The 14,052-nt window shown below is 49.0% G+C and overlaps 1 protein-coding gene across 2 annotated transcripts; it reads left to right on the top strand.

Annotated features, from left to right (window-relative positions):
* The first annotated feature begins 6,435 nt into the window (after positions 1 to 6,435).
* Positions 6,436 to 12,996, top strand: rab4b (RAB4B, member RAS oncogene family). Of its 2 annotated transcripts, XM_069706403.1 has the most exons (7): positions 6,437 to 6,648; positions 9,194 to 9,274; positions 10,229 to 10,343; positions 10,498 to 10,560; positions 11,690 to 11,844; positions 12,005 to 12,100; positions 12,231 to 12,996. In XM_069706403.1, the coding sequence occupies exons 1-7, from the start codon at positions 6,633 to 6,635 to the stop codon at positions 12,344 to 12,346; spliced, it is 642 nt and encodes a 213-aa protein (XP_069562504.1). In that variant the 5' UTR covers positions 6,437 to 6,632; the 3' UTR covers positions 12,347 to 12,996. The 2 variants fall into 2 exon arrangements, with proteins under 2 accessions (XP_069562505.1, XP_069562504.1); XM_069706404.1 differs by lacking the exon at positions 9,194 to 9,274 and having other exon boundaries at positions 6,436 to 6,648.
* The last annotated feature ends 1,056 nt before the right edge of the window (positions 12,997 to 14,052 follow it).

Here is a 14,052-nt window from a genome sequence, read left to right on the forward strand (position 1 = left end):
TTTAACAGGAAGTTTACTTTTACTTGTGGAAAAAGCACAGGTGTGAGTCGTGGCATTACTATTGGCTTTGTTGTATTGAATTTTGACAGTAAGCTGTGAGACCAGCATGTAAACTAGGACTTGCAGATGGTTAAGTAACATGAGGGGGGAAGGATGGACCTGCATGGATTTCTTTTGTTTAAATAAATCAAACTTATTCAGCACAGCCACCAAAACAAATTAAAAAAAAACCTGCAACCTGTGGCCAATCAGGGAAGGCCTCTGGAATAAGTGTCACTTCGACCCAGGTGGAATCAATTTCTCCTGATTTCGAGCTGCACCCACCTTCCTTTCAGGACATCCGAACATTAAGTCAAGGACATTAAATAGTGGGAATGGATAGGCTCCATGAGAGGGAAACTGGAAACTGAAGCAGCTGAGTAGAATTTAGACATCATTCATTCTTATATTTACACCGAGGCCTTTTCTACTGGGACTTAAATTTCATCAGGAAAACTGTCACTGTGCATTTTACACCAACAGCTTTGAATATGGTTCTCTTAGTTTTAATCCCAAGTGAAAAAAACAAAAAAAAAAAAACTTTTTCTTGCGGATGAAAAACAAACGACTGCTCCAAACACCTGACCACAAACAACCTCTGGCTCCCGTCCTCGTCCTGCAGGCCGTGTGACGGGGGCGGGGGGAGAGAGCAGAGTTGGTGGTGTGGAGGTGAGGAGAGCTTTGTTTGTGCTCTGACAGTAGAAGAGGATGCCGCTGGGGAGCAGATAGAGATCTGTCACTGCCGAGGTCAGCTGGATTCTTTCCACTGACATAGCCGATCCTGCCTGTGCTCTTAACCTTTGACCTCTCCTGAACACATCTCTACTTTGGCTAACGTTACACTCTCTGCCATCAACAGCTCTTTGATATAAACTGAACTGAACCCAGCGAAGAAGCATTTGTTTTGATTATATGTCCCTCGTTCTGACTTGTTGCGTTTCAAAAATGCAATTACTTCAAGCAAAATTGTCGTAAACTCCTCTTAAATTTTCCAAAGGTTTTAATTTGCTGCAATATTTCTTAACTCAAGATTTACAGAGGTCATAAATCTCTACCTCAGTCAGCCAACTCATGTGGAATGGATTTAGTGTACTATGCAAATACTGGATATGTACAGAGCTGATATGTGGCGTCTGGGCTCTGACCTCGTCGTTTCCTCCAAGGAATACATCAAACTCGGAGGAAACTTAGAGCGATGGAGATTAGTAACACGGCCAAGTACACAAACACCAGCCAAGAGAGCAACTCGCAATATTTATGTTTGTCCAAGTCAGATAATTTGAGCTTATTGAAGTGAACCACTGATTCCTTAACTTTTCTGCAGTAAATAAACCCTTTGAGAAGAGTCGCCACCGACTCGGGCTGCTGACAACACTGACACAGAAAAACTCTGCTTTCAGTTTTAAGCGCGCGTTCATGCCTGACATCACGATTACACCAAAAAGCTGTAATGGATTACCATGATTGAACTGCTCACTGGTGATCAAAAGAGAGGGAGGAGCTGTGAAAACTTTTGAAAAAGAATGCCAAACTGCGAAAGGCGTGTTGAATAGATGTTGCACCGAGCAGCCGTGTGTGGTGAATGTAGCTGTACAACAGACGTGGTTTTCTCGAACGTGCTTGCAACCTAGCGGAGTGCCAGAAGGGTCCTTTTGTCACTGATTAAACTCTGGGATGTTTTTGCACACGAAGATGACAGTGCATTTTGTCCCCCATCAGGTCCATTGAAATTGTAATCGGAGAGTTTCACAAATTTAGTTTTCTACTATGCTGTCAAATTTCCAGTAGGAAAATAATCCCACAGTAAAAATACTCACGGTGCAAGTGAACGCAAAATGAATATCCCTCCCGGCCCAGTGAAAACCAATAGGTTTGTGGGTCTCCGGGCAGGTTGTAATGGGTCTGGTCTATTTTAGATCACTACTCCACAACACTGTCTGCTGTGGCCTAATAGGAAGTTTAGCATGTAACCTTCACGTCAAAATGACGATGATGTAGGAAATTGCAGACGTCTGTGAACACATAAACTAGGACTGAATTTCTCAACAAAAAACGATAATGTTGTTGGAAACCACCTCGAATACTAAGACATGTGGCCGTTTGTTTTTGTAGGTGTACAAAGTCTGTCAACATCATTGCATTTTATTTTTTTTTTTTAAATCTCGGGTATTTAAGCACAGAAAAATACACATTAAACTGTGTTATCAGTATGATATGGACACGATAAGGTAGTCATCCTGCTTTACTCATAGTTAAAATGCAATGCAGTAGGGTGAAGTCTATTCACAGCTGAATGCAGAAGATCCACGGCACTCTCCTGATAATGGGAAGAAAAAGACATGAAGTATGAAAAGCTAAAAGCAACTTGATATGTGACGTGCCAGACTGCTCTCTTTTATGTGTAACCCTCAGAGTGACTTCAAGAGATGCTCTGTGTTTTTCTTCTCACTCATTTCAAAGACTGGAGCCTCTTACTTACAGTAGTTCAAATGGCCTTGGGGCCTTTCTGCTCTCATGCTCTTGTGTGGCAACACACCAGGGGTTTACCGACTTACTGTGGTGCTTGAAAGTATCTCAACCCTTCAGAATCTGCTACATTTTGGCATAAATATAACCAGAAAGATTACTTTCCACACAGGTTTTAAAATATAAAAGAGAACCCAATGAAGAAAATGAGTTACAAATGATTATATTTGGTCATTTATTTGTTGAGGGAAATGATCTCTTAGATTCGCGGCTAAGGTTATAATTACAGTTAGGTGTTTTCAATCAGTGGGATAGTAATCAGGTGTTAGTAGAATCCCTGTTTTATTTAAAGAACAGGGATTTGTCAAAGTCTGAGCCTCACTGCACATGTTTGCGGAAGTGTATCATTGCACGGACGAAGAGGAAAAAAAAGTTGTTGGAAAATGTTACAAAATATTCTCTAAAGAATTTGAACTGCACTAATCCTCAGTCAGGCTGAGTGGAAAGAGAAACAAAAATTGTTGGCTATCTGCAGTTGGTTAAAGATCACATGGATAAGCCACAAGGTCATTGGACAAATGTTTTGTGAGCGGATAAAATCAAAGTAGAAGTTTCTGCTTTAAACCATTCTGAATTATAATGGCCGATTTTAAAGGAAACGTTCGGCAATCTGTCGGTGACCTGAATGCAGCGAGAAAACGACCTTGAACACGGTCGTTGTTTTATTATAGAATGGTTAAAGAAGAATAAAGTTGATGTTAATTGGAATGGCCAAGACAAAGTGCTAACCTCAATCCAACACAGATGTTATGGAAGGACCTGAAGTGAGCCGTTCACGTGAGGAAACCCACAGTGTCTCGCACCTACTGTGAAATGTGGTGGAGGATCGGTGATGATCTGGAGGGGTGGGGGGGACTTCAGCAAGGCTGGAACCGGGCAGATTTGTCTTTGTGAAGGTCACATGAATCGAGCCAAGCACAAAGTTGTCCTGGAAGAAAACTTGCTTCCTTCTGTTCTGACGATGTTCCCCAACTCTGAGGAGTGGTTCTTCCAGCAGGACGGTGCTCCATGCCACACAGCCAGGGTCAGTGAAGGTGTGGATGAAGGACCACCAGATCAGGACCCCGTCATGGCCAGCTCAATCTCCAGACCTGAATCCCATTGAAAACCTCTGCAACGTGATCAAGAGGAAGATGGATGGTCACAAGCCGTCAAACAAGGCCGAGCTGCTTGAATTTTTGCGCCAGGAGTGTCATAAAGTCACCCGACAGCAATGTGAAAGAGGTGAAGAGCACGCCAAGACGCGTGAAAGCTGTGACTGGAAATCAAGGTTATACCACCAAATATTGATTTCTGAACTCTTCCTAAGTTAAAGTATTGTGTTGTTTAAAAATGAATATGAACTTGTTTTCTTTGCGTTATTCCAGTTCTGAAAACACTGCATCTTTTTTGTTATTTTGACCAGTTGTCATTTTCTGCAAACAAATGCTCTAAATGACAATATTTTAATTTGAAATTTGGGAGAAATGTTGTCCGTAGTTTATAGAATAAAACAAAAAAAATTATTTTACTCAAACGCGTACCAATAAATAGGAAAACCAGAGAAACTGATCATTTTGAAGCGGTCTCAGTTTTTTTCCAGAGCTGCATATGCAGAAATATAGAAACTGGTCCAGACACTTTTGAGCTCCAATGTCGGCAGTACAGAGTGAGGCACAGTGAGGTGGGAAAGAAGCTGAAGTGGATGCTCTGGTGCGTATAAACAAATAGCTGCACAAGTGCTACTGTGCAGAGGAGGTATGCACATAAATACACCCCTTCAGTCTGAATCAGAACTGCACTGTTCGTTTTCCACCCCAGCACACACAACCGTCTGTCTGAGGGCCCCATTACATTTTTAATTATTAGGTTTTAGATATCTGATTACTCAAATGTCAAGTTCTGTAGTCACAGCGCTTCCTATAGGTGAAGTCTGTGAGCGAAAATAAACCTTTACAGAATTCCTGTTTCAGCTCATTAATGTATTCACACCATTCGTCTGTTCACACCACCTCGTGTCTTAAGAGCCCCTTACTTCATAGTCTCTGTGCCTTTGTTTCTGCACATAAAACAGCGGGTTGTCAGGAATCCCCCCCCGTTTTATTTTATGGGTTATGAGCCATAATGATATATATTTACAGTGATGCCAGCCGACCACAAAGCTCACCTGTCTCTAGAAGTGATTCACTGAAATTATGCTCTGGAAAATGACTCATTGTTTGTTGTAAACACAGTAAATGCCGTATGGTTTACGTGGGGCTTCCCTAATGTGCTCATCCTGAACATTTTTTTTTTTTTTTTTTTTTTGATCGCGGATTGAAACCGTCTGGGTGGGGCACGACACGGTCTAATTTCTGTCTCCACGTCGCTTCATAATTGTGCTAGACGTGTCTGTAAAAGCACAAAAATGCTGTTAGTCTGAACCGTTAAAGGCGGGATAGTCCGAGGCCAAAGCCCACCCCCAAAAACAAAAACAAAAAAAAAACAACCCACACACAGAAGGACCTTGTTTGCCCCTGCGGTCTAAACAAATATCTCCTCTGATGATGACACCTGCAGTGGACAAGACGACAAGAAAAAGGACGAGAGAAACAAAAGACGAGGACAGCGCCGAGACGCCCACGGAGGAAAGCAAAACCCTCCTTCTTTCCTTTCAGCCCGCTGCACACCTTTTGAGGCCAGCCTGCCTTTCTCGCAGCCCACCTTAGGAAAACATCCGTGCCCCCACACGATGCTTGAGCCTTGTGTTTCCTCCTGTCTTTAATCTCAGTTGAAAAGAGCTTTTAACCGGGCCGGGGAGGATGAGTGGATCTGCCAAAGAAGAACAAAGGCGGGGAGGAACTTGGAGAGATAGTAGCAGAGTGGAAAGCTCTGTAATTTATCACCTGTTGCCCTTGGGGCGGCCCCTGCGCCCCTGCGCCCCTGGCTCTTTGCGAGTGCGTATGTATACGCGGGGTACGGTAAGGTGACGAATGAATAAGCAAAAGAACAAGAAAACAAGGTATTCCTCATTCCTTTAAAACTTCAAAAGGCAACGTGAAAAGTAGTCGTTCGCTTGCCGGAGACGCCACACTTTACGCAACAGCTCCCCTTTACCGCAGGCAACGTATTTATGTACCGACTCCCGAGATATTTGGTGTTAGTAAACAATGCACATATATCAGTTTTAATATAAGATGTCTGGAATAATGGCCCTATTAAAAGAGAAAAGGAAGAGGCCCAATGTAAAATAAATACAAAATGTATCATCTCGAGTCATGTCATACTGAAGATGAGTGCCGGCACTGGTTTGAGAAAACTCATTTGTCAAGTTCCTTTATCTTTGCCTGCCACCTTGTGGCTTGATGTTGCACCTACAGACATGTATTACAAAAGATACTCTTGAATGAATGTTTGACTCTCGACTCTAAAAGAAACAATCACGTCAAATTATACTATCTAGACCGTCTTCTATTCAATTTAGAAATAAACACACAAAAAATATTGACAGTTACATTCAGAAATGAGAATATAAAAATGTTTTAATTAATCGATCTGTCTATTTAATCTTGGTGTATAAAAGAGAGGTGTATGAATGGGACTTGGTGCATTTCCTGAAGTACAAATCTAAAAGTACAAGTTGCTGAAAATATTTGAATTTTTTTTTTTTTTTACTTGGGTCAGGTTTTGACCCCAAGACTTCACCTGCTAGTGGAGTATTTGTACAGTCTCGTTTTGGTACTTTCCTCTCACACTGGGGTTGCATACAGATGTAATAAAAACGCATCGGCCATCGCAAAAGAGATCGCGGTGTATTTCTCTCGATTTCTTCGGGCATCTTTCTCAAAAACTCCCACCGTGGCAAATAGCACGTGAACGCAACAAACGAATGACGTCAGCACGCAGCTGCCGTGTTTTGGTTTGTGGTCGGAGCGAAAAGAAAGCGAGGAAGGGATCCAGGAAACCGCCAGCGTCGTAGATAAACACCGTAAAGAGGTGTGAACCCAGCGAGCACACAGCTGGCACAATACAGTAACAAACAAAAAAAAAAAAAAAAAAAAAAAAAAAAAAAAGGTCCGGTTGAGTCCGTCACACAGCGAGGGGTCGACATGTCCGAGACATACGGTATGTTCATGCTTGGCGAGCTGTTCCGAACCCGCCGCTCCGCGGTCCGCGGTCCCCGGTCCCCGGTGAGGCTCGGCTCGGCTCCCCGAGCTAGTTCGCTAGCTATATGGGTTAGCTCCGGTTAGCTGCTGGGCTAAGTCGCCCATCCGCATCACGTACGGTGTTTAAAAAATCGTAATAACTCACGGGGTGACGTTTCATTTCGGACGAAGCGGTCCCCGGGGGGGCCGAGAGGGGGCTTCGCGCGTGTTTCGCGGACACCTCTGTCCTTCGTTAAAGCGGTCAGCAAGCGAAACGGCTGGGGGGGGGGGGGACGACGACGACGAGTTGGCCAAAACTTCACACCGACGACGGTTATCGCCGCGGCGGGTAAAAAAAAAAACAACCTCCGGCTCGGCTGCTCGGAAATGAATCAGGTCGACCTCGTGAGGTGATGTTGACGGTGCATTCACGCAACCCCCGAAGGGTTGTGCGTTTGGTATTAAAAGAGGAAGACGCGAGCTTGCGAGGCCCGTAAGAGGAAGTCGGACGGCTCGTTGCCCCTTTATCGCGCCTCTCGTTACCTTGTCGAGCTGCCAGATGTGCCGTCCGCTCTACCGAACATCTGTTCTCGTCCCGAGTCAAAGTCGTAATCATCTTTTTATTTATTTTTCTACGGCACCTTCTTACAAAAAGTGTGTTACAGAAGTGCTTCACGCAAAAAACATGTGGAAATTCTTTTTTTTTTCTTTTTTTCTTTTTAAACAAACTTATGAAATCAAATGATCACATGAAGTAAAAAAAAAGCAACGGTGTAAGATAACCATAAAATAATGACAGAATAAAAAAAAATACGTAGGTCGATCACTAAAATCAGGAAAGGCTCTGGGACGGAAGTGTGTTTTAAGAAGAGATTTACAAGATGTCACTCAAGCTGCTGGCTCCATAACTTTTTTTTTTTTTCTGCTCCTTCAGTTGTCAGCAAAGTTGTTGAAAAGTACTTTTTCTGAGGCTCTCGGGCTCCCTCTCGTCGGTGTAACCGCATCCTCTCGTCGTTTGTAAGTTCTTGCGGTTTATTCGTAAGAGCGCCGGGAGGAGCCGGCGGACGAAGGCCGAGAGCAGGTGCGACGTGGTCTTTTCTCTTTCTGGTTGAAATGTCTTGGCAGATGAGTTTTGTGCAAAGTGGACTAACGCGTTTTTTGTTTTTTTTTGGGGGGGGGTCGAGGCGGGTGAAGAGGCCGTGGCGGTAGTCTGGGAGGGGGGGGGGGGGGGAGACGTGTCACACGCCCGTACTCCGGAGGATCGAGGTTACCAAGGCGACGCTGACAAGAGGATGCGGTCGCAGCCGTCTGGCAATGCGCTGCCTCCTGCACGCGTTCATTTGACGGGAACCTTTGTGCGATAGTAAAAGTAGCACAATGGTTAGTTTTGAAATGGCATCCTCCTCCTCCTCCTCCTCCTCCTCCTCTCCTGTTGCACTCGGGCACCGTCTCACCATCTGTCTCTCCGTCTCCCTCGTCCCTTCGTATGAAACGTTATCCAAGTGGGCAGGATTTATGTAAAAGCGGCACATCAACGGGAGCCGTGACAGCCTTTTATTGATTTCTGTCTCGGCCTCCTCGGCTGTCTCCTCTGGAGGGTCAGAACTGGCTGAAAGCACTATAAACACTCACGCGTACAATGCAGAATAATAATAATAATAACAAACAACAAAAAAGAAAGAAAAAGGTCACAAAATGTAGTTTTGTACATAAAAACGGAGAAATAACACGTGGCATTTTTAACAGCATTTAACCGGGTGCAGTTTTTTTTAAGAGTAATTTTAAATTCGACCGACGATACTCTTAAAAAGCAAAAATATACTGGGAGATCTTTGATTTGACTTGTTTTATATCGCGGGCGAACGCGATGACCTTTATGTCGTCCACATTACTCGATGGGAGCAATGTGTAAATAGATACAGAAGCTGCGGTTCATTTGATTTGTTATTCGTGTTATTGGTCATTTCATTTAATCTCTCATTTTCCAGGTAATCGCTTTCTCTGTAAAAAAAAAAAAAAAAAAGGACAGGAAATAGCAAATGTTCCGTAAAAAAAGCGCCCGCGTATTGGAAAACGCACATCCTGTCGTCGTGTTGTACGAGTCTCCGCTTTCGATGTTCTCCTTCCGCCCCGTCGCCCCGACGCGTCGACAGCTCGATTTGTTGCGCGCGGATCTCCCGCGAGGACGTGCGACGTCCGGGACGTCGTCGCACTTGGCGCTTGAACGACGCGCGCTGCCGAGCGCTGGCGCCGCTTCGAGGCTTTCAGACGGGCATTCTCCCGCCACCGGCAGACAGGCCCGTTAAACCGGAACCACAAGGTGGCACCGTTGCGCCGATCGCGTGCCGAAGTAAGCGAATCGCGGTTTCGGCGGACGCTGCGGAAGTTGCAGCCCAGTGGGATTAAGAGGTAACCCGAGGACGGAAGTGTGCGAAGAGCGGTCGGTCCCCAACCCCCACCCCACCCCCCACCCCACCCCGACGTGGCTGTTGTATTGACCTCTGCCTCCTCTCCTCTGACGACAGACTTCCTGTTTAAGTTCCTGGTGATCGGCAGCGCCGGGACGGGGAAATCCTGCCTCCTCCACCAGTTCATCGAGAACAAGTGTAAGTCTCGGGGGTCCGCCGACGAGGGAATTGACACCTTGCAGCGTTTACACACCTCAGAGGACCCCTTCGCGGCGGCGCTGTCGATTTCCACGAGCCGTTTCCCGCGCCGCGGAACCGGCAAATGAACCGCCCCGGCCCCGCCGGGAGGCGACAACGCTGCCTGGTCCTCCCGAGAAAGTTACCCCGTTAACCGCCGCGCGCAATTCGACCCCGGCATTATCCGAACTCTGCACCTCGCCGACAAAAGCGAACACCGGGATTTACCGCAGGGGCTGCGGGGGTGCGTCGAATAGCCCTCTCGTTCGACGCACGGGTTCGACGCCGTCACCTGAACTGTCGAGTCAAGACGCCGAACAAGTGAGCCAGTCTGTAGTAAATTACACCTCTGCGGTCTGAAAAAAAAAAAAAATCCGCAGTGTTGGCGTTTGTGACTCAACGTAAAGACACGAGAAGTCCTCCGCATTCCCATCCAAAATTTCCCCCTCGGGGATTAATAAAGGAAATACCCGCCTGCCTGCCTACATTCCCACGGCCGCGTGGTAATTTGATTAAAGCTGCCGAGGTCCCCGTGCTGATCGGCGGAGAGAGGAAGGGAGTTGACGGCGTTGATCTCACCGGGGCTCCTCGCGGTCTCTAAACGTGGACACGAGGCGTTTGAAGAGAAACGGCCTTCAAACAATCGGGACGCGCCGACACATTCGAGATCGGCGGGAAAGACGGGCACCTGCGGGGGGTGTGGAGGGGGATGTGGGGGGAGGGGGGGCTGACTGGAAAGCCGACGCGTCGTTTTTTTTTTTGCGCTCGATCGATCCCTTCGGAGCGTTTACTGCCGGGACTCGCGCCGAAGTGAAGTTTGCGTTTAATGGTTGTTTTTTTTTCTCCCCCCCCCCCCCCCCCACACACTTCTCCACTCCCCCCCCACCCCTCTCCCCCCGTCGCTCCCGTCCGCAGTCAAACAGGACTCCAACCACACCATCGGCGTGGAGTTTGGTTCCCGGGTGGTCAACGTGGGCGGGAAGACGGTCAAGCTGCAGATCTGGGACACCGCCGGGCAGGAGAGATTCCGGTAACGGGTCACACGGTAGTTTCCTGCTCGGGGCGGGCGGAGGACCTTTCTCTCCTCCCCCCCCCCATCCCCCCCCCCCCAGACGAGCCCGCACCCCTCCCGACGTTGCGAACGCGTTATTTTTTAAACGAGGTTTTCTGACGTCTCTCCGCAGTTCCGTCACGCGCAGCTACTACAGGGGAGCAGCCGGAGCGCTGCTGGTCTACGACATCACCAGGTAAAACCGCCGCCGCCGCGGGAGGGAGGGAGGGAGGGAGATGGGAGATGGAAATGATTTGCATACTGGTAGATCCACCCATAGGCACTTAGGGGATTTCTTTTTCCTGGAAAACACTTGCGAGTATGTCACTTTGATGAACAGAGGCACATTTTTAAAAGTTTCATTCAGCGGCAGGTTTGCGACTTTCAATCGCAAAACTAATCCTTCTGGACTACCAGGGGAGGGGAAAAAAAGAAATCACAACGCAGCTCTGCAGCTCGAGGAGACGTCCACAGCAAATGATATATTCAACTGCTGAAATTGCATCTGACCGCACTTGGGATTGAAATCTACTGACGCGTGAAGCTTAACTGCGCGCAGTATTCACTTTTACTCCCTTTTCTTTTTTTGTTTGTTTTCGCGCGACTACTTCGACTGTTGTTTCGGGTCCGGGCGGCCGAGCGAGCGAGCCGTGAACGTAGAGGGCGGTCGCACGAAAGTGTCTCCTCCGCTAGAAACGACCAGAGCGGAGGGACCAAACTTGAAAGACGAGGGCGAGGGGGGAGGGGGAGACGGAGACGTGCGTCCCTTTTAGGTCAGCGGGAAGAGGGACGGCTGCAGCAGCTGTGGAAGTGAAGTCGTGAGCGGCGGGAGTTCACGTTCACGCTCCGGGGCAGCTGTTAAACATCGCCGCGCGGGACCACGCCCCTCTCCCTCGTCGCTCGCCGGCCCCACGTTACCGTGGCCACCGGTGGCTTCGCCCCCCCCCCCCCTCCCAAAAGGAAGTCTCTTGTCAAGAGTTGTACGACTCTTGCTTCTCCCCGACCTCGCGGGCGCACGGGGCAGCTCGCTGAATAATTCGGGGGTTTCGGACGCCGCCCTTTTCGGTCTCATTTTGGGATGGGACGGGAGGACACGAGTTCTTCGTGGCACGCCAAGAGCCGTCACTTTGCGCAGTAAAACTTCGAGGCACTTCAAACCCCTCACGCGGCGTTTCGAGGGGGGGGTGGCGATAAACCGAAGCGCGCCATTCATCACGCAAAAGCGGCGACTCTCAAAAACGCGCACACGGTGGCCGACACGCTCAGGGGACGAGACTCGCGCGACGCTCGAGCGCGACGCTAAACCGTCCCGTCGTGTCTCCCAGCCGGGAGACGTACAACGCTCTGACCAACTGGCTGACGGACGCACGGACGCTGGCGAGCCCCAACATCGTTATTATCCTGTGCGGCAACAAGAAGGACCTGGACGCGGACAGAGAGGTGACCTTCCTGGAAGCGTCGCGCTTCGCTCAGGAGAACGGTAACCGACGCTACTTTTTTAATTTTTTGATTGTTGCACATCCACTCGCTTTCCGTCGACGCTTCCTGAATCCACGTGGGCTTCTTCTTCTTCTTCTTTTTTTTCTCTCTCTCTCTCTCTCTCTCTCTCTCTCTCTCTCTCTCTCTCTCTCCCCACACAGAGCTGATGTTTCTAGAGACGAGTGCTCTGACAGGTGAAAACGTGGAGGAGGGTTTCCTGAAATGTGCTCGCACCATCCTCAACAAGATAGACTCAGGTACGCTTTGTTTCCGTCTGGTGAAGAGGTGTGTGTGTGTGTGTGTGTGTGTGTGCGCGCGGTGCTCAACTGCTCGCCGTTGTCCCGATGCGCGTACAGCTGACGTGTGTCTCTGTGGTTGCCTTCGAAGGTGAGTTGGACCCGGAGAGGATGGGCTCAGGTATTCAGTACGGAGACGCTTCGCTGAGGCAGCTGCGACAGCCACGAGGCGCCACGACGCAGAATAAGCAGCACTGCAACTGCTAGGGTTCCGGGCCGACCCCGCGGGGGGGCCTCCCCCCGCCCCCTCACACACGCACGGACGGGACGCACCCCGCCCCGCCCCGCCCTCCCTCCCCTGCAGGTCGGTGACGTGTCGGCCCCCGCGGCCGCTCTCTCGAACAGAAAGACCTCGTCACGTCGGTGTACTCGTTTCCTTTCTCTCGCAGCCCCCGCCTCCAGGCGGTTGTCGGTGTGTGTGTGTGTGTGTGTGTGTGTGTGTGTGTGTGTGTGTGTGTGTGTGTGTGTGTGTGTGTGTGTGTGTGACACCGTGACCCTCCTCCCCCGCAGCCTCACACACACACACCTTGGATCACCCCGACGAGCGAGTGGTGGCGGGAGACCACTGCGACCCCTGACCCCTGACCTCTGGTAAGAGTCCTGCACTTCTTCCCCGAGGGGGCCAGTTTTTGCCCCTACATCTGGACAGCGCGAGCCCCGCAGTGTGAACACGGTGGCATCGCAAAGAAGAGAAATACTCCTTTTCTCAAGTTACTTACCAGACGAGGACAAGTCGAGGGTTGTGTGTGTGCGTGTGCGTGCGGGCGGGCGGGCTGTCCTACTGCTGTTTTATCGCCGTGCTTTTACATTCTGGTTTTTTGAAAGAAAAAAAAAAAAAAACCAAAAAAAAACCAAAATGCTTTCTGCGTTTGCACATCATTGTAAATTATTATTGTTCAAATATATATATTTTTTTTTTGCGCATTTTCACGCTGTGATTCATGATGAGTTCGGTCTCTTAAGAGTTTCTGCGTCCTCGAAGACACGTACCGATTGTCTGCCGTTTCGTCGTGCATCACTTTTGGGTCGAGCGGTACCTTCCATACGCTCAGCCCGTCGTCGGCAACGCCCCCCCCCCCCCCCCCCCCCCCTCGAGTTGTGCGCGTTTTGGATTAGAATTATCTTCCGGGTGATTTTTTTTATTTTTTTTTATTTTGTTTTTTTTAACCAGATTCAATGCAAATCCTGACGAAGGTTTCTGCAGTTCCGGCCCTCGTTTGATCTGCAAGTTGCAGCTGCTGTTTGCATTGGATTTAGGTGAACCTCAAGACTTTTTAACAGGCCCAGAATATACAGCCCCCCCTCCCCCCCCCCCCCCACACCCACACTTTTAGTTACATTTGAGATCAAATGTGTTACATTGAGTCTTATATTGAAAGACTCAAAGGCTCTCCACGAACACACCGCACCGGCGACGTCACGGGAAACCGCGGTTCGGTTTTGCCGCCTCCCCCCCTCCCCTCCCCTCCCCGCCCCGCCCCGCGCCGCGTTTAGGAAACTTTCGAGCCGCCCCGCCCGGTTCCTTCGTCGGGGTTTTGTTTAATCGTGCCGGCTTTGTGAGAATAGAAGTCGGGATTCCTTTTTTTTTTTTTTAACCTCGCCAGTCGTCCCGTCGAGCGCCGAGGCACCTCCGCTCCGCTACTAAAAAAAATGTCCCTGGCTTTGCTTGAAGGGAGCCAGATGTTGTCTCCTCCTTAACACCGGCCCGTATCGCCTCCCCACCCCGGCGGACCAAACGGGGAGGGGGGGGGGGATTTCCACTGAAACGCGGTTTCCTCTCTTTCCTCGTTACGCCGACGGCGTGGTTTGTGGCGCCGCCGGAGGAAAACAAACTTGAAACCGGTTTCTAGACTTTAAAAAAAAAACAACAACAACAACAAAAACAACCAAACTTCGCCAAACTCCCCGCCTCG

This window comes from Brachyistius frenatus, unplaced genomic scaffold (assembly GCF_029030835.1).
Source record: "Brachyistius frenatus isolate BFR_SWC_R1_liver_20210118 unplaced genomic scaffold, ASM2903083v1 Contig_62, whole genome shotgun sequence".
NCBI lineage: Eukaryota > Metazoa > Chordata > Actinopteri > Embiotocidae > Brachyistius > Brachyistius frenatus.

Bases quoted from the DNA above. Each gene is read 5' to 3' on its own strand.
- rab4b (XM_069706403.1), top strand. The intron at 9,275-10,228 runs GTAAGTCTCGGG...TCCCGTCCGCAG, and splicing joins CCAGTTCATCGAGAACAAGT to TCAAACAGGACTCCAACCAC. The intron at 12,101-12,230 runs GTACGCTTTGTT...TTGCCTTCGAAG, and splicing joins CCTCAACAAGATAGACTCAG to GTGAGTTGGACCCGGAGAGG.